This window comes from Xiphophorus maculatus, chromosome 20 (assembly GCF_002775205.1).
Source record: "Xiphophorus maculatus strain JP 163 A chromosome 20, X_maculatus-5.0-male, whole genome shotgun sequence".
Taxonomy (NCBI): domain Eukaryota; kingdom Metazoa; phylum Chordata; class Actinopteri; order Cyprinodontiformes; family Poeciliidae; genus Xiphophorus; species Xiphophorus maculatus.
The window spans coordinates 24,758,557-24,777,845 of record NC_036462.1 but is presented as its reverse complement, the minus strand read 5'-3'; the positions used below and the strand labels follow the sequence as shown (position 1 = coordinate 24,777,845).

Sequence of the window (19,289 nt, the reverse complement as noted above, 5' to 3'; positions counted from 1 at the left end):
ATGGAGATGATGGATGCCCTGCCCTCCTTCTCAGCGAGTTGTTAGATGAATTAGAGATGTCCTTCCTGATTGTAGCAGAGTGCTGCTACTCAACGATGAAAGCCTCGCCCTTTTTCTTGCTCTAATGGAGTTTTAAGTACAAGCCCTTATGGATGGTAATGCAGAGTAATAGTGAAAAGTCTGTGAGTCTGGCAGACATCTCTATGTGCAGGAATCTAGTGGGAAATTTTAGCCCAGACCTTTGTGTTTCCTGTCAGCGCAGATGTTTTATGTGTGTCAATTAACAACCATCAATTTTTCATCTGCCCCTTCAACTGTATTGCTAAGCTTGCACCCATAACCAGCTTTTGTTATGGTACCCTGAGAAAATATAAACCAGATCCACTCACACGTCCGTGTTGACCTGCCACGATAATTTCTGCGTGTTCAGTTAGATGTGTTCGTACAATCGACTTTGCAAGTGTGGTGGCTGCTGATCTGTGATGAGGGGAAACCATTTGGATGTATTCTGAGGTCCCTCTGGGGCCTGCAGGGACTTGTGGGAAGATGACCTGATTTCTAATTTTCTCCTCTCCTGCCTGGGCTCTGGGCTTCTCGCTTTCACAATCGGAGAAAGCCTGAGAAGGGACCGTGAGGGGATGATGAGCCGACCCAGCCAGAGCTTCTTGGAATATGCAAACACACTAATGTGGATTTTGTTGATGGATCCAAGAGTGGCTTTAAATTTATGCCAGTAGATTCAGGTGAGTAAAAATAGACACAAGTAAATGGAGCTAGAGTTGCTGTATGCTTACAACTTCTATTGGATTTTCAGTGATATCCTAGAACAAAAAATGTGTTGATGTACCTTCATTAAATGCTGAATGTAATGGCTTGTCCTAATTAAACTTATGCTGTCTTTAAATACAGTATCAAATAATAATCATTATATTGTACACTTGCAAAGTGGCACTTATGGCCTGAAGCTGTTAATAGAAATACGTGGAATAAAGATGTCCAGAGAGGTAAAGATGTGCGCAGTGTGACGGCGTCATTAAATCAGATGACCAGTTATTTTAGGACCACAAAATAAGGTCGCTCCTTCACTCCATCTGAGGAGTGGAAAGGCATTTTTCCCGCAGTTATGCTTAGAAGGTTGCAGTATCAATTCAGTTGATGCATTATAGCTGGAAGAAACTTGCAGAGTACGGAAATTAAATATTCTTTTGATTATTATGTTTTACTTAAATCTGCTATTGTAATATTGCTAATTACGCAATAGAGACGTTTGTGTCATTTTGATTGTTGGTGGCTGCTTCTTTTTGGCTGTCATTTACAACAAATGGACTTGTTATGATTAGTTACACTAAGCACAGTTTAAAGGGCAAGTCTTTCAAGATTAAGCTATAACATGTTAATTTTTTGCTTACTATTTGCTCTCCCTAACAGGTGAGCTGCAATGGCTGACTTGCAGCAGAAATATCCTGTTGTCCTCCTGGGCATCCTGGAGGAGCTGGCCAACATGCGGCAGTGGCTGACATTCCAGGACCTTTGTCGCATGGTCAGCACCCGCTTCGACCTCGAGCACCTCGTCGAGCTCAGAGCTTTGCTGTTTGCTGCCGCCAGCAGGGACCCCTGTTTCCCCGCCACTCTGTTCCGAGATCGGGTTTCCACCAGAGGCCAGGGACTTTCACCCATAGGGGTCGCTGCAGACATTGTGACTATTTTCAATCTCATTCAGATGACAGGTGGGGTCTCTGAAAGCAACCATCCAATGAGAGCCCAGACAGTAATCCCTGTCGACCAGTCGCCTGGTCCCAATCTGCCTGGTTTACACCCCTTGAACATTCCTGGTCGAGAAAGAGCAAGCACTCACATTGACTCCAGTGGGAGGCCCATCGACCAGCACTTGCTTTTTCCAAAATCAAATTACTCTGCTCGCAAGCGCGGAAGTCTTCCACCGGATCCCATTTCATTTGTGTCCTCCCCTCCCACCCGGACGAGGGCTGTATCTTTTGACTTGCCTCACACTACATACTCATACTCCAGCAGTCCAAATCTTAATGAGGTAATGAAGAATATCTACCTGCCTCTGGAAACGGACAGTGAGTCAAGTGGAGAATCTGCAGCAATGGAGGTGTTTGAAGCTGAACCGGGATCATCAGTTGACCAGAAGAGAAGCGCCTTTAGGAAAGACTTTCACAACCAGCCTCCTCTGATACCACAGGTGACAGTCAGCAGTGAGTCTCCCAGTCCTAAATCAGGGCATGCAGGCTTTGACAATCACAGCTTTGAAATGATCCCAAATCCTTATCCATCGCCTACAGCAGTTCATATGTCACCTGAACAGCGTGCTAAAGCTAAACATGAGAGCTTTGATGATCTGCAGGATTCAACCTATTTTGGACCAGGCTCAATGCCAGAGCCATCTCCACGACACCTTCGACCACCCAAGACACAGAGAGCTATCTGGAGTAATAAGAGTCACAGCCTGGAGGACCGGATAGGCATTGGCAGCATCGATTTGGGGATGGAATCACAGACAGCACAACTTCCAAGGCGATCTACCCCTGTAATAAGTGGGTCTTCGGGAGGTGAGGGTGTAGACAGTGGATTGCCAGGTGGAGATGATAAATTAAAGGCTCAGGGAACACAAACTGACCCACCGGATACCCGGAGACTCCGGAGCCTGGTTCACGCTGATCGCCTCTCTTTCATGACTTCATTAGATGACCCTGAGTTTGGTGAAGATGACATCAGTGCAATCTTTCGCTTCTTAGATGACATAAGCATGTGTGGATCCACAGGAGTGCTGCACCCCAACGATGGCACTGCTAACCAGGACACCCCTGAGGCTCGACGTGGTCGCTTGGGTCAACTCCAAAGACTTTTCCATTCCCTGGAGAGCAGTGATGATGGGCTAAAGGCCAGCGTCTGCAAGCTGTTGCTTCGTATGAGTCAAATAGAAAGACAACTGGAGTCACTGAATGATGTGAAGGCTGAGATTTCTCAGGTACTCTCTGCTTTACAGCGATTGGATGAAAAGATCCAGCAGCCTGTCCTTGGTGGTGGTCAAAGCACAGGTGGTAGATGGCTTGAGCCTCTCAGTGGTGTGTCCTCTTTTATGAGCCACCCTATAACTCCCTCTGACTCATCAGAGCCTCAGCCACTGTCTGCAACCGGACATCTGTTTCCAGGGACCAGCACAAGTAGCCTGGACTGGAGCCGATGGAACACCACTGGGGATCAAACGGAAAGCAGCAAAGGTCAAACAGATTCCAAAGGGCAGAAAGAAGGGAAGAAGGACGCATCATCTCTACGTGCCTCCAAAACCCAGCTTAATGAAAAAAGTCCCACTGATAGCAGACAACTGAACATCCCTAACTCTGCAAAAGACTGGTCGGTGTCGTTTTCAAAAAATAAAAATGGTAAAGCATCGCAAGGAAAAATTGGACAGGTAAAGAACTTCTGCTTATCTCAGTCAACTTATATAACATATTTTACAGATTGTAAGCAACACTTTTTTCATAATTTTGCTGATCCTGCAACTTATATAGGTTTTGTTTTTATCTCCATGACACATGTTTTGACATAACATAAATTCATACTGACTGACATAGGCTCAGGATTTAACATTTCCATCTGCCGGAAAGTTAATTGCAGGCTGGCAAGATGGCCAAAGCTCAAAAAATGTGTCCACATTTGGGTGTTTAAAGAATATGCTGCCAAGGGAGGCAGGAGTTACGTCTCCACATCCTGGTAGTTGCCAGGGAGATTAATAAAAATGACTTTGCAAGCAGGCCTTCTTGGTGTTGCTGCTTTGTCACACAATTACCTCTCTAAATTACTCCGATAAACTCACTGCATGCATCTCCACTCGGACTACCCTCATTTATAACACAGACATTAGTGCGTCAGAAATTGCCAGCAGACTTCCAAGCCAAGGCTGACAGTTTCCGCAAGTTTGTTGTAAAGCAGATAACTACAAAGAGTCACTTGGTGATATCATCAACATGGACAAGGTCCCATCACATATGACAATTTCTAAATAAATGCTACTTATAGTCCAGTTCAACTTATTATGCTTTGTTCCCCTTCGTGATGCATTTTTTGACTGGTGTGTCTTTTACGCTGGAGTAACTTATGGCCTGCAAAATACACTATATATTTTTAATGAGTTTCTACAATCCATCATGATGTAATCTATGTATCTTTTAAGTTTCTCAACAGTAATAGAATTGTTTTTGCATTATCTGCAAATTTCTATATTGTATCCATCCATGTCCATTCTTTCTGTACCTTATAGAGGTTCATTGTGTGGATGTTGGAAAGATTAAATTGAAAAAATGAGTTGCTTTTACTTATGATTTATGTAAAATCTATGTTTGGTCTGTTTTTATTCCAGGGAGATCAGTCAGACAGCACTACTAACCTGCTTTCCCAAAAGCCTACCAGCATGGTGGAACAAGTGTTTAACTCGTCCCTGTTCCGTCACAAAGATAGCAGCCTAACAGGGGGGCTTGGGTCTGGGAAGGTCATTGACCCCAGACTGGCTGAGGGAAGAGGGAGAGCCATATGGACAGTAGATGATAGAGAGGCACGAATCTCCCCTTTGGACTTACAGGTAGGAAATATTGACTCTATAAGTGTTACAAGCATTTATTGATATTCTCTTTGTTATATAGTACCTATATCACATCAGTAACTTAGTCTGTCAATAAAGAAAAAACAAATAGCATTTTATTTTTCAGGGTCAGGAGTCTCTGAACCCTAACAACATGGAGTTCTGGATGGATGACATCTACACTCCAGGCTACGATGGTCTGCTCAGGCGTAAAGAAGCTAACCTCCGCCGACTCAAGATATGCAAGCTGGTTGCCCTCATTGCCACTGTTGTGGCTATTATCCTCATCATTGTCATTCTCATTTGCACCATGGGTACATGAACACCCTCACAGAGAACATAATCTCTTGCCTATTCTATTTTCTTTTATTCCTTCTTAACTTTCAGCAGCCATGTCATGTACTCGGAAACTTGCACGGCATCCTAATGAAGATTAATAAACGAGAGACCCTGGACTCTAAAACTAGACTGGTGATTTGTAATGGTTCTTCTATTTCTTAGCATGATACACCATGGCTTATTACATCAGAAATAAAACAACCTGAAAATTATTTCAATATGTTCAACCATTTGTTCACCACCAATGGGTAACCATTTTTTACCCATTGCTGGGATTTATTTGAAGATGTATGATATCAACATAGCAGATGGCGGCAAACAGAACTCATTGTATATGAGCACAGTTCTGGTTGAACATATTGAAGCTAACAACACTGAGCCAATTGACAATGGTTTCTATCTATTGTATTGTTTTCTATCCACTCTTTTGGTACATTTGCATTGTATTTCAGCACTGAGCACTGCCTACTGTTCTTTTAAGAACAATCCAGGGCTAATTTCACACTTATGTCAGATAAGAGTTTTACCAATAGGTGAGAGTTTGGGTGATTTGTAGTATTGGATAGCATGTACGAGGGTTGTTGTTTGTTTTAGTTGGAATGTACTTGAACTTCCTTTAAGCTACATTACACACTGCTCAAACAGGCTGGAATCAATAAAAATATTATTTTTATAGAGTTCTCTCCCATTTCTTTCAAACAGGAAACGTAATCTGTTTAATCCGCTTATCTAGGGTGCAGGGTGTCTACCATGGGTCAGGTTTCAACAGTCAAAGATGGTTGTTGTCGATGATGCTTTGGATGTGGAGCAGTGAAGGAGAACGGATGCCTCTTCCAGTAAACACTCTCCGAGTGGGAGATTCCACTTGCAACTCAATTGATGGGAAGACTGAAGTGCACCAATGTGTACATTATCTTTTGACAGGACTCACTTGGCCAGCTCTTCTTTACATACCTGCAGACTCACTCAGGACCATCAGAGTCTTCTGGTTTTCATTCACCTGTCAGGCCACATTCTATTAATTGCTAACAGTCACAAGGTTAACTTAGGAAAGCAGGTATATTTGACAAGATGTCTGAGATTGAGCTATGGAAGTAACTCAAAGGATTTAGGCTTTCAAAGCCCACTTGAGTCAATCAAAGAATGTCAAACCCTTGGAGTAGACGATCTACTGAAGAGAAGACAGCAGGTGTCGCCCCCATCAGTTAAGAACAGAAAACTGAGGCTAGTGTGACAGACTCACTAAAACTGGGCAATAAAAACTTTAAAAATGTGGTTTGGTTTGATAAGTCTTTATTTCAGCTGCGGCATTCAGATGATAGGGTTTAAATCTGGAGTAAACATTGAAGCATGGATCTAATTAAGGATTCAGGCTGGTGGTTGGAGTGGTATAATGGCATGGGGGATATTTTCCAGACACACTCAGGGCCTCTTAGCACAAATTACACATTGTTTAAAAACCATAGCCTACCTGATTATTGGTACTTATGTGCATTCCTCTATGACCAAAGTATAGCATTCTTCTGATAACTGTTCTCAGAATGATAATGCACCAAGCTCAAATGGTCATAAATTGGTTTCTTGAACATGATAATGAGTTCACCATACATCAAAAGCCTTCATAGCCATCAGGTCTCAAAAGAAAACAACATGATGTTAGGAGATTTGCGCATGGATAATATTTGCACAAAATGATTTCATATGTATCAGAATCTCAGATGGAACACCCCCCTAAAAAAGAATTATCATTGTTCTGAATAAAGAAAAAAAAATCCAGACAGGTACTATGAAGGTACATCTAAATAAGGTGCAAGTGAATGAATAGTTGCACAACAGGATTGCATTCCACCTTCTCTAAAATCAAACAATGGTTCAAGAACCATTGTGCTTAAACTCAGAGGAATTATTTGTGTTTTTGCACGGCAAATACAAAGTAACACTGATGTTGAGCTAATAAGAGGAAACTTCAAGCACCCTGATGTGTGCTTTCACTTCAAAGAGAAGTGCATTTGGTGGAAAATGAGAACCCTTCTAACACACAGAAGTGGTTAATATTGAACCCATAATGAATGATCCAGTTACCTCTAAAATAAAAAACTGCCTCTAGGAACAACTTTTAACCCAGCTCTTGCCATGTTCCGTGTCAAAAAACAGGAGAATTGTCTGACATTTTCAGGCAGCCAGGATAACTGGTGTTAGCAATTCAAGCTAAGAGCAATCCATGTCTCTGCAGTTTTTGTTGCTGTTGTGATTGTTTTAATGAAACTTCATGTGGAAAAGTTTAAGTCCTGTTGCAAAGCTATTAAGATCTATATAAGTGTTGTGATATAAGTTGAAAAGCTTATTATTTAAGCTGCAATTTTAAAATGACCCACATCTCTGGGATTTTCTCATTAAAGAAACTATAGCATACAGAACCTGTAAGGACAGGCAGAAATTCATTGATTGTTTCTCATATCCTAAAGATTTTTTCTTTACTTTGTGTACACCCACAAGTATGTTAGGTGGGTGTGTTCTGCTCCAATATACAGTCCTTAGTAGCTCAGCTGCATATTTGCCAAGTGTTACCCATGAGGCTGTTTATGGATCCATTACCCTTCCAATGGTTCCACTGAGGAGGGCAAACCCAGGAGTCAGCACAATCTGCAGGTGCTTCTACTCCAACTTCCAGGCATTAGTGGATCCTGCTACATTTTACACCCAGTGGAAAATTGAAAGTTATTTGAAACTAGGAAGTTTTTGTTGTATTATATCGTACCTTTGCAGTAAATATCACTGGTTTGCAATGCTTTACAATTTTGTGTAGGTATGTTGATGTATTATATCTTTCCGCATAAAAATGGCAAAACAGTTGCAGCTATTTTGCAGACTTATTCCGAAAAGTGCTCCACAAATGTTCATTGGAAAAACCTTTATTTTGTCACACTCAAACCACAACTTTTGACGTTGTTTATTGGGATTTTATGTGATATGTGATAGATTAACTTAAAATGGCGCATAATTGTAAAGTTGAAGGAAATGATACATGGATTTTACGTAAGCCAGATGGAGCGAAATACAGTTTTCAAACCCCTGTATCTACTGTAGCTCCATCCAGCTCCTAGTGAAGTCTGACCAGCTTCCTTGTTGAAGAAAAGGGTTCCCACCACAATGTTTTGTCTTGGGGATTGTATGCAGAGCAGTATGCATTGTTGGCTTTCCACCTTGCATGTTGACCAAATTGCTCTGTTTTGGCCTTATTTTACCAAAGCACCTTGCACCTGTTTGCTGTGTCTCCCATGTGATTTAAAGGGGATGGAGCAAACTTGGACCTTTGTTGGCTCTCTTTCAACTTGACTCTCACATGAAAGCTAATTGCATGACTAATATAGTTTTCTTATCAGCAGCCTCTCCCACTTGACCTGTAGATCTCTGCGACTCCTTCAAAGTTTGCAGATGCGATATACTTTTTAGATATTTTGATGTTAGATAGAGGATATGGGAGATGCTCAAAGCTTAAATGTGCTTCAAACTGCTTCTTTCTGACCTGTCCGTTGTAGTCCTTGGTCTTTATGATGTTTGTTCACTAATATTCTCTACCCCAAAGAACTGCATCAGATTACGTATTTGGACTGGTCTCTATATAAATTAGGTTACTTCTGAAGGCAATTGATCGCACAGGGCTTTCTTTGAGAGAATCAGCATAGAGAGTATTGAATGCATTTGCAAGGCACCACTGCATACTGACAGTACCCTCTCGGATTTGAAGAGTCAGACACTGACTAGTGTAAAACAGAGTGTTAGGAGTTAAATGATCCTTGACTGCAGGAAATGTACCTTTAGACATGAATTATTGATAAAAACAGAAAGGCTGTATTGACTGACAGTTCCTATTATCTCAAATCAACAATAATGGACCTGCACTGCTCAGTAGGGATGCTGTACTTGAGGGAAAAAACAGTATGATGCTAAATCAGATGACTAATGTACTGCAAGGAAAAAATCAAACAGATGCATACAAAATAGCTGCAGTCTATTAACATATTGTTCAAATGATTTACTAGATACATACATGTATATATGGACAATTAATACTCTGCATGTGGGTGAGAGTGTTATTCTTATTAAATGCTGCATGGCATAGTGGTTGCTTCACCCAGATATGCCAGCAGTGGCTGATGAATGAAGCTGCCCTGTGCATCCCAAGAGCCAGGACAAAGACAATGACACACAAATACTGGCTGCTTCACAGGCTTAAATGCATAATTTCTCCCTGCAATTCACCTTACATTGAAACACGTAAACATGGTGGAGTAATCTAGGTCAAGAGTACCTTTTTAATTAGTAGAACTATTTATATTATACATCTGTCTTTAGATTTGATGTAAATCCTTCAGGGGTGTTTAAGAAGTTCCAGACAAAATGGAACATTCTTACAGATGTTTTTAATGTTTAGGTAAACTTTACACAGGCTACAAAGCCAATTGTTGATCCAGGCTGTCAAATAAAAAACTAGATTCAAAATAAAGTCTCTTGAAATTACATATTTTTAAAATTCTCTGTCACACTGAAATGTTTTAGATCACCAAACAAATACTTGCAAGAGACAAAAGATATTCTGAGTATCTTCTGATATTCCTATGGCAGTCATCAAATGGATTTCATACATTAAAGGAAAAAAGCTAGTCAAACCAACCTGCACGTATGTGATTAACCTCATTTTTCCTAGTGTTTGAGCCACAACTAGGTCTCGTTACTGTTTGACTTGAATGATCAAGAGACCACTTAAATGTAACTCGTCTCACACAAAGAAGAATAAAAGACCTCAAATCGCCTATAAAATGCCCTGAAAATAAACCCTAGAAGAGAAGTAAAACAAAATCATTCAACTCTGTCAGTCTGGAAATGCTTACAAATCCACTTCTAAGGCTTTGGGATTCCAGTAAACCAAAATGAAAGGCCCATTATCTACAAGTGGAGAAAGCATGGAACAGTGATAAACCTTTCCAGGTGTGGAAGACCCATAAAAAATACTCCAAATTAAAAATCTACTTACTACAGATAGATAAGATATTCATTATTATAATACCGTAGACCTTTAAGAGAACTACATCTAAAAAATCCTTAACTATTCACTTGACAGAAACTAATTGCCGTCCTCTGTGCAGTTACAAGTCTGGCTGTGTGGGGGCGGCAGAGTTCCCTGACGCCAGCTTTTAGCTGACGAAGAAGAAAACCGGCGCTGATTTTGAACAGAAGGAATGTGGAAGCTGTGCCAGGCGAGGCAGTGTTGATGCTGTGCTAACACTCGACCAGATCTCCGCTAAGGACACAAATATTATACACGTCCGTCTAACTATCCCACGGACTGTCTATTGGACAGGTAACTGATTTGTGGTTTTTGACGTGATTAATTAATGTTGAGATAAACAGTTAGCTGGGTGCTAACGCACACTAGCAACTTTTGGGGGTTTTTATGCTCATTTTAAAAAGTTAATCTCTGTCTTAAATATGTGTGTAACGTAGTTTTACCATGTATTTTGCGCTATAACTACATAAACGGAGTGTTTGAAATAGTGCTTTCCAGCAGGTACTCGGGCTACTGGAATACAATGATACAGATCACGTACAACAAAAGATAAATTCATAGCTCAATAACTCATTTGTTTTTGCTAACAGTCGCAGTGATACAACATGGAGATGTCCCTTGTCAACCTGTTCAACCAGTTTCAGAGTCTCCAAGCTCACCTGGACGCTCTGAATGAGAACATTGAACCACGTAAGTTACCACCAGACCTCAGTGTGGTATTTACCGACTGTAGTTTACTTAGCTTGCTTAGTGCTACAGCAGTAAATCTTGCTACACTGTCTGGATAAGTGCGGCAAAAAAGGAAACAGTACGACAAATACTTTATCTTTTGTTTTCTCGCTACATTATATAAACTTTGCATTTCTTTTCCATAAGCCATTTGTGCTTTTTAAGTGGCATTTGTGAATCAGAGAACTCTGTTGCCATTCTCTTGACGCATTCTAAAAAGCAAGATCATGCTACTCTTGTCTTGAATTCAGTTGCAATATTTGTGATTTTGCTGCATCAACACTCAAATCTTTATTCTCCGTCATTGCGGTGTTTCGACATTCTTTGTAAGCTTTAGCCTCTTGGTCACTAAATTCAGTTTCAGTGCAGAGAAAGTCATTGAAAGTGGCCAAATATAGGACTGGGTTGCAGAGCATAAGTGAAGATAAAATCTTTAAAAAAAAATTTCATCCAATCCAACCTTTGCGATTTTGATGTATTACATAGTGTTGTGATAATAAATTAGATTTTATATTTTGTTTGGCTATTTAAAATGCATGTTGTTGGTAAGTCTGTTGCACCTTTCTCCTGTACTGCAGAGTTCCTCCAGATGGCAGTGAACTTTGAAGACTGTCGTAAGAAGTGGCTGTTGGCGGGTGAAGAGCTGGTTTCCTGCAAAGAAGTATTGGCCAAAGTGGAAACGGAGAGGGGGGCACTGGAGGTCAAACTAAAACACGCGCGAAACCAGGTGGACGTGGAGATCCGTCGACGACAGAAGGCAGAGGCCGTCTATGAGAAACTAGTTGGTGTCTAACTGATTTCTTATGTTTTCTGTTTGTAGAGTTCTGTGTAGTTTATTGTATTTAAAAAAACAGAAAAAGTCATTTATGCTGTCATCCTGCTGCTTTGTGACGATAAAAGGAGCGGCAGCTACAGCTGATCCGGGAGATGCTGATCGCAGAGAATAATGGCAGCAGCGTTCACCTTAGTGAGGAGCAGCGGTCAGCCCTGGCCTTTCTCAGCACCCATTCGCAGGCAGCACAAAGCACCAAAACCAACCTCAACTCCAGCCGAAGGTCAGCGTCACACAACATGGTCTGAAAAGTTGCTGCATGTTTCCTTGTGTTTTCCCCCCACATAAATGGTATTTAATGTAGCTGTTAAATACCATTTGGAATTACAGCCAAATTCCTTAGATAATAAGGAATGGAGTTTGTGTATCGCTCAAGGTAGTACTATTATACCAAGTGGAGGTTTGATTAAAAAAAAGAAAAGAAAATTCCAAATAGCAAAAGTATTCACACCTTTTGAAATTTTTGACATTTTGTCACATTATGCCACAAACTTTGTTTTTATTTTAGCTTTTTTCAAACCTTTCAGAAATACAATTTTAAGGGGCATCTTGTCCTCCCAGAGTCAATATTTTGTTCTGCGTCATGACATGTAAATCAACTGTAATGTGTGAAAAGTTTCTTCTAACCCTGAATGTGGCCTTTCTCCAACTAGCCATTAGCACACATGGTTTGTCCACTGATGCTTATTTTATATTACAGACTAACTAGAGTTGAGGAATCAACATCTTTGCTGTCAGATATCAGCTATGACCAAACGGATGACTCTCTGGTAAGCTTTCTGTGTTAAATAGTTACAGTAGCTGTAACTTAAGGATCTCATTAATAAAGTGGCTTAATATTTCTATACTTCCCCACTTTCTCTCCTTTAGGACTGGGATTCTTCTGTGATGAAGAATGTGAGACTCCGCAAACGGCCGAAACGAGTGAGTCACATCATTACTCATCGTTTTCAACCGTGTTTTCTCCCACTGATGACCTAATAGTTTAGTCGTTTTTTTGTTTGAGGTCTAATTATTGATTCAGTTCACTGACTCTAATTTCTTATTTTCTTGGTTTGCACAATTTACTTTTGAAACTTCAGCGTTCCTCTAGAAAACTCACAGACGTTCCTTCACAAGCATCGAAGAAGCCCCGCTCCACAGGCTGTCCATCAGAAAGAGTAATGCTGCCCCCTGGAGCCCGCTGGGCTCCACAACATTTTAAACACAACCTGGTTTTGTTCTTTAAAAGGTCAGCTTGCTCTTGATGAAGATTGCATAAAAATGTCTTCTTTATTATGCTTCAGAATAATGAGTCTATCGTGGCCAAAACGACGATCACTCTGCCTGCGAGCGGAGGCGTTGAGGCGGTCTCCACCATTGAGACGGTGCCTTACTGGACCCGCAGCAGGAGAAGGAGTGGTGAGGACTCTTCTTTTCATTTCACTTCTTCCTTACAGTGTGATTTATTATCAATGAAAGCGAAATGTGTGGTTAAATTTAATTAGGCTGATCTTTGCCATTTGACCAACAAATGATTATCTCCAGCGATGGCTGACACAACCACCACTGACCACTCTGAGTCTGCCAGTGAAGCCCCCAGCACGCCGGTCTCCGAAACCCCAGTTCAGTTCCAGACTCCTCGAATTAAAGGAGGGAAGAAGCATCACTTCATCCAAAAAACGGTTGGACTAAGTTCTTCTCTTTATTTATTGGTGTTTTTCATTCTTTTTAATAAACTACGTATCTATATATCAGGTGATCAAGTCTGAGTTCTGTGCACCTTGTGGAAGAAGAACAAAATTCGGCAAGACTTATCTTCGCTGCCAGGACTGCAGGACTGTGACCCATCCAGAGTGCCGGGATAACTGCCCCCTGCCGTGTAATCCCTCGGCTCTTGAAACGCCCGTCAGGGGAACAGAGGCATGTTTCTGATCGCTTCATTTATGTTTCCTTTACATGGCAGGTGCACTCAACTAAAGCTTCTCAGTCAGATTGATGTTTATTACAATGGAGACGTTTACCTTTTACTTTGAGATTTCTGAAAGGCTGCCGACATTTCTAAATCCATTGTGAGAATAAAGGAACAAAATGGAGCAACTTTGCTTTTATGTGTTCTGTCTTCCTGGTATTTGCTGAGGTTGACTGCGTTTACTACAAAATAAACCCCCTGTGGGCATAAATGACCATCCTGACCAGGCAGGCGACTCCTTTCATAAACAAGAACAAAACAACAAAAACTGCAAAAATAACAACACAGGTCTTTAAATTATTAGTTTATACCTCACTCTTAAAGCTAGTTTTATAAAGTTGATTTGATACTGTATATAAATACACACTGATTTGATAAATGGACTCTAACAAGTATTTCCAGGTCATGTACTCATTAAGATGTCCTTTCTGTGCAGAGTACACTGGCTGACTTTGCTCCAACAACCTCCCCGAGGATCCCGGCCTTGGTCATCTACTGCATTAAAGAGATTGAACGCAGAGGCCTTCATGAGGTCAGACAACAAAAACAACAAACAGTTTTATGAACTTGTGCATGTGGACCATTCCCAGCATTTTGATTTATTTATTTTTTGTTATGTAATGAAATGAATAAATCTCATTTTTTCTACATACCCAATACACAAACTGTCATGATTAAGAAAAAAGGTACGGTAATTTTCTCTTTTAAAAAAAAATATTTTTAATAAAAACGGGACAGGAATTATCTTTTGCTCAACATATTTTGGAGCACATTTGCAACAAAGACTACCTCAAATCTTCTTGAGTATTGCAAGCAAGGCACACCCTGCTTTTATTATCACTATTTTGTACCGTTATCTGCTACAAATTCTCTCAACTGCAGTCGGACGATTATTTTTAAGTCTTTCAGAGAAGTTTAATTGTATGGAGCTACTGTAATTTGTTGATTTAATTAGAGTTCCAGAACAGGCTTTCTATACATTTGGCTGCTGTATTTGGGGATGTCTTTCTAGACAACATGATGAGCCACCATGCTTTACAGAAAAGATGGTGTTACCCTGACGATAAGCAGTTTTTTTTCCCCCAGTCATGATGCGTGGGTTTGAAGTTGTATTTTATGTTCATAAAACCAGAGAATTTATATTCTTACATTAGACGGGTGAACAACATACAATCTTGTGCTCGAGTTTTCAGACCATACACTTTTTTCACGTTACCCGCAGGAAAAATAAGGATTTTGAAAAAATTTGTGCCATTTTTGTGTAATCCAGGCAATATGAAAACATCTGAACATGATCAATGGAAACAGGGCACACCTGGAAGAATGTCAGCAAAGGCTGGAAATGTATGGGTACAATTTTCAGTTTAACATTAAGGGGTTTACATATATCATTTTTGAAGAGAAAAATAATTTTCATCCATCTTGTAATAAGGTTGTAACATAACAAAATGTGGAAAAACTTTAGCACTAAATAGCTTCTGCATCCACTGTGATTTTCTCCCCTGTAGTGATTCCTCTCCTGTTAGTCCTGAGTGTTGCTATGGTATCGCAAGTTGAGCACGATGCCGGTTGAGGTACAGATAGTCTTTCCGTTCCTGCAGGTTGGCCTTTACAGAATCTCTGGCCATGAGCGCCAGGTGAAGGAGCTAAAGGAGAAGCTGATCCGAGGCAAAACTTTGCCTTCTCTTAATAAAGTCGAGGACATCAATGTCATCACCGGTGTCCTCAAAGACTTCTTAAGAAATCTGCCCGAGCCACTTCTCACCTTCCGCCTCAACAAAGTCTTCATGGAAGCAGCCGGTGAGTCTCTGAGACTTTCAGCAATAACTGGCTGTTTTGTTTATTGTCCAACAGTTTATGGAACTTGTATGTTTCTGTGTAGAGATACAAGATGATGACAACAGCCTCGCCTTGTTGTATCGGGCCATCAGTGAGCTTCCCCCACCTAACCGAGACACACTGGCCTGTCTGATGATTCACCTGCACAAGTAATTTTCAACTTTTAGGTTTTAGCAGCGTGCAAAGCTTCATACTATCAGGCTTGTACAAACTTTGATTTTACTTAAAACTCTGCATTTGATCTCTAGAGTGTCTCAGAGTGCGGACACTAAGATGGATGTAAGCAACCTGGCCAGGGTCTTTGGTCCCACGCTGGTGGGTCATGCTGTTCCTGACCCAGACCCCATGACCATCCTGCATGATACCAGCAGACAACCAAGGGTAAAGAGGTCTACACTTTGTGTTCTTGACATTGACAGGAATTTAAATTTAGTGTATTTCTGTACTAGTTTTGTCTTGTTCTTTTCTTTTGGTATTTTTTTGTTTTTTTTTGCAGCATTGTGTGTTTTACTTTTTTTGACTTCTGTATGGAAAGGTTAAAAATGAAATAGATAAATGAATTAATAAAAAATGTATGAGCTAAAGTGAATCAGGAACAAAAATACTCTCAACCTCTTACTCTTATTCTTTAGCTTAGAAGTGTTTAATGTTGACAGCTGAGGTAATTCATATTTTTACTTTTGGTTTGATTGACGTGTTGTGGCTCTCTGAAGGTTGTGGGACAGAGAAAGCAGCTTATTTTCTATTTCCGTAGATCGTAGAGCGCCTGCTGAGTATTCCTGGGAGCTACTGGAGCCGGTTTGCCCATCCCGATAACGTAGACATGGAGACACCTCAGAACACCGACACTCCAAGCCAAAAAGGTGGATCACTGCACACTGATGAGATAAAATAAAATAAATAGTAAATCTCTTGAGTTTTGAGATACTTTAGCTAAGTAGATTTGGGTGAATGGAATGGATTTTCCCTGTTGTATTCTTCCTGACTTTCTGGTGCCTTTCCATTGTGCGCTTCAGGGCTCCTGTCTGCTTCACTGTCAACCTGTTAACTACATATTACAAAATGGTTTCAGGGGGTTTTCGTCAGTGTTTCCATGGGATTATTTTTTTACAGTTCAATACAGTTTTGTGCTTAAATCAAGCAGGGGGCCTCTGAAAGTTTCTCTGGAGTTATGATTGTCTGTTCACTGTAGTTCCTTTCATATGCACACAGTTTAACTTGTACTGAGTTTTGGCAAACAGAAATTTCTTTAACTTGCTATTATTTAACTTAGAAGAAAAATAAGAGGAAAAACTTAAGAAACTAAAATAGAACGCATATTAAATTGTGCATGTCAACTCATACCAGGCCAAACACTAATGGTAAAAAAGACATTTGTCTTTATGCAGTCGCATTAAAAAAACTTTTTTTTTCCTGTTTTGAGAGCCAAACCCAGAAAAGCCCAACCTCTAAGTTTCCTTGTAGTTTTTGGGACAACTCAAGGAAGCGTTTCGTGTTCTTGTTTCAGTTCCTCCCAGCACCATCAATATGCAAATCAACCCACAAAACCTCAGTCAATCCCCAAGGCTCTAACACCAGTTTCAATTTTCTCTGTACCAAGCAAAGAGCGGCTCTTTATGTTAATGACACCAGTTCTTTCTCTTTGTTGAATTTCCAGTGAGCATACTGGGACCAGTGACGACCCCAGAACACCAGATGCTTTCCAAAACACCGTCCTCCAGTTCACTGTCTCAGCGGGTCATTCAGACCCTCACCAGTACCACCATGTAAGCACTTATACTCTTTTATACTCTAATATATTGCTTTTTTCTATTGATAAAATATAACTGCAGTGCCTTGAAGAAGTGTTCACACTCTGACTTGTTCACATTTCGATTGTCTGTGTTCGTATTTAGTACGTTGTTGTAAAGTAAAGGGATTTGTGGTTTTCAATAGTTTTTTGAAAGTAAAAATCTGGAAAGTGTGGGGTACATTTGTGTTTAGCAGCCCTGAGTTAATAATGAAAGTACATTTCAGTCAGAATGTTTTGACCAGATTTAGTCATCTAGAAACTAAACATTTTACCCATTCCTCTTTGCAAAGTAGCCAAAGCTATTTCAGACTGGCTGAAGTGTGTCTGCGAACAATTTTTTTTTCTTTAGTCTTACCACACATCAAATGGATTTAGGTTTGGACTGGGACATTATAAAATACACAAATATGCTTTAATCTAAATCTTTCCATTTAAGTCAGGTTGTTTGCTCTTTTGAACTGGTATTAAGGTCTATCACAAAATGTACATTACAGTTTGTGGGTTGTAAGCTGGAAAAAATGTGGAAAGGCTCAAGACTTGACTGTTTTTTTCTAATCTAATCAGAATATTTAAATTGACAATTCTATGTAATATTATTATTAGTATAAATAGTATCTGAATTTTCCTACAGCTTCACTACGTGCAAGAACTGTTGACATTTATCCACAGTATTTATTTATTTTTTTATGTTGTGTAGTGTATAACTACATTATTTTTAATGCAAAACTGCAAATATTGTTTGTCCATTTTTTAACTCTTTGATTTCAAACTCTTAGATTTGGGAGCAAGAGCAAAGCCGCGTCAGCCTCCAACCATCAGGGAAGCTTCTTCGCGTCCCCACAGCTGAAGTAAAGGCAGGAAAGCCAAAACGTTTTGATCCATATGAATGTTACTGAGTGCAAAAACAAAGTACTTTTGTCTAATCGTGTAGGGAAATGATTGTGCAATCACATGTGACAATGTTTTGATTGTTTTTTTTTTCGTTTTTCTTTCTTTTTTTTAGAACTTTCCTTGTTTTTTTTTCTTTCAAACATATAATTTGACGATCTTTAATCATTAATACTTTGTTCCTGAAAATTTTTGATTTCTTCTCTGTAATTACAGAAACATTGAAGCCTTTAGTAAGCAAGCAATCATTTTAAACAAATCATGCTTTTTGTGAGATGTTGTGATCATAACTGCATGTCAAGTCAGCACATCAAATACTCAACTAACACAATGAATGGGGAACTGTTTTGTCAGAGGCCAGTGTATTTTCTTTCTTATATGTAAGACTTTTTTTTTCTTTGTTGATGTGTTTTGCTATATAAAAATATAATGACTTTTATTTCTAGAATACTTTACTAATGCTATAATACTCTAATAATGACGAGGCGTTTTCTTCGTGGTAACTTCGACCACTAGAGGGTGCTGTTGCACCATTAAATACATGCAATACTTCAGGAGTGAATAGGATTTACTATATGTATTCTGCACATTATCACTCAGACATACTTGCATGCATATTTTTCTGCAAACCAAAGCCTCACACTCATGTGAGATTAAAGTGAAACTTCCATCTGCTCTGTTTGACATCAAATTTATTTGCATATATATTTAACTAACATGTTACTCTATACATATGATGGAAAAAAAATGCATAACATAACAACCTCCCATGCTGCTTTTATTGTCTCCTTAAAGTGTTGTAGGGATGTTTAGCATACGTGATGCGTAAAAATAACTAAAAAACTAAATCAACCAAAGTTTTATGTGAGGCCCTGATTGTATGGTCATGTTTGGCAAATATTGTATTCCATTTTTTAAATGCATTTATTCTTTTTTGTGGCATTGTTCACCTAAATAACTTTTACCAAAGATTTCACAACTGAATGGTTAACATTCATTTGTCTCTGCATCCAGTGCCAAGCTAAAAATAAAACATTGTAATCCTGCTTCTTTGTCTTCATGCATGAAGTAGGTCTGTGGGGGGAGGAAGCCTTCTGATTTAAGGCTGTGTCGGTATACACAATAGGAGATGTTAGTTTTTATTTAATGTAATTCAACCCGAACAAAAGGCTTTTGCACCTTTTTGACGCAGATAATTATTACCACATTAAAGTGTGTTATTAATGTTCCACGAAGCTTGGGTGTAAT

The 19,289-nt window shown here is 39.7% G+C and overlaps 2 protein-coding genes across 2 annotated transcripts; both read left to right on the top strand.

Moving 5' to 3' along the window:
• Positions 1-483: 483 nt before the first annotated feature.
• On the top strand, positions 484-5,583 carry kiaa1024 (KIAA1024 ortholog). The gene is made up of 4 exons (XM_014468396.2): positions 484-743; positions 1,429-3,436; positions 4,385-4,603; positions 4,731-5,583. Exons 2-4 carry the CDS (start codon positions 1,439-1,441, stop codon positions 4,923-4,925), a joined length of 2,412 nt encoding a protein of 803 aa, XP_014323882.1. The 5' UTR covers positions 484-743; positions 1,429-1,438; the 3' UTR covers positions 4,926-5,583.
• Positions 5,584-10,163: 4,580 nt separating this feature from the next.
• On the top strand, positions 10,164-19,189 carry LOC102224220 (rac GTPase-activating protein 1-like). The gene is made up of 17 exons (XM_005797954.2): positions 10,164-10,304; positions 10,601-10,700; positions 11,318-11,520; positions 11,640-11,794; positions 12,272-12,341; positions 12,442-12,495; positions 12,654-12,731; positions 12,858-12,972; positions 13,099-13,235; positions 13,309-13,473; positions 13,959-14,054; positions 15,124-15,322; positions 15,405-15,510; positions 15,610-15,742; positions 16,116-16,224; positions 17,019-17,127; positions 17,930-19,189. Exons 2-17 carry the CDS (start codon positions 10,616-10,618, stop codon positions 18,003-18,005), a joined length of 1,890 nt encoding a protein of 629 aa, XP_005798011.1. The 5' UTR covers positions 10,164-10,304; positions 10,601-10,615; the 3' UTR covers positions 18,006-19,189.
• Positions 19,190-19,289: the final 100 nt, after the last annotated feature.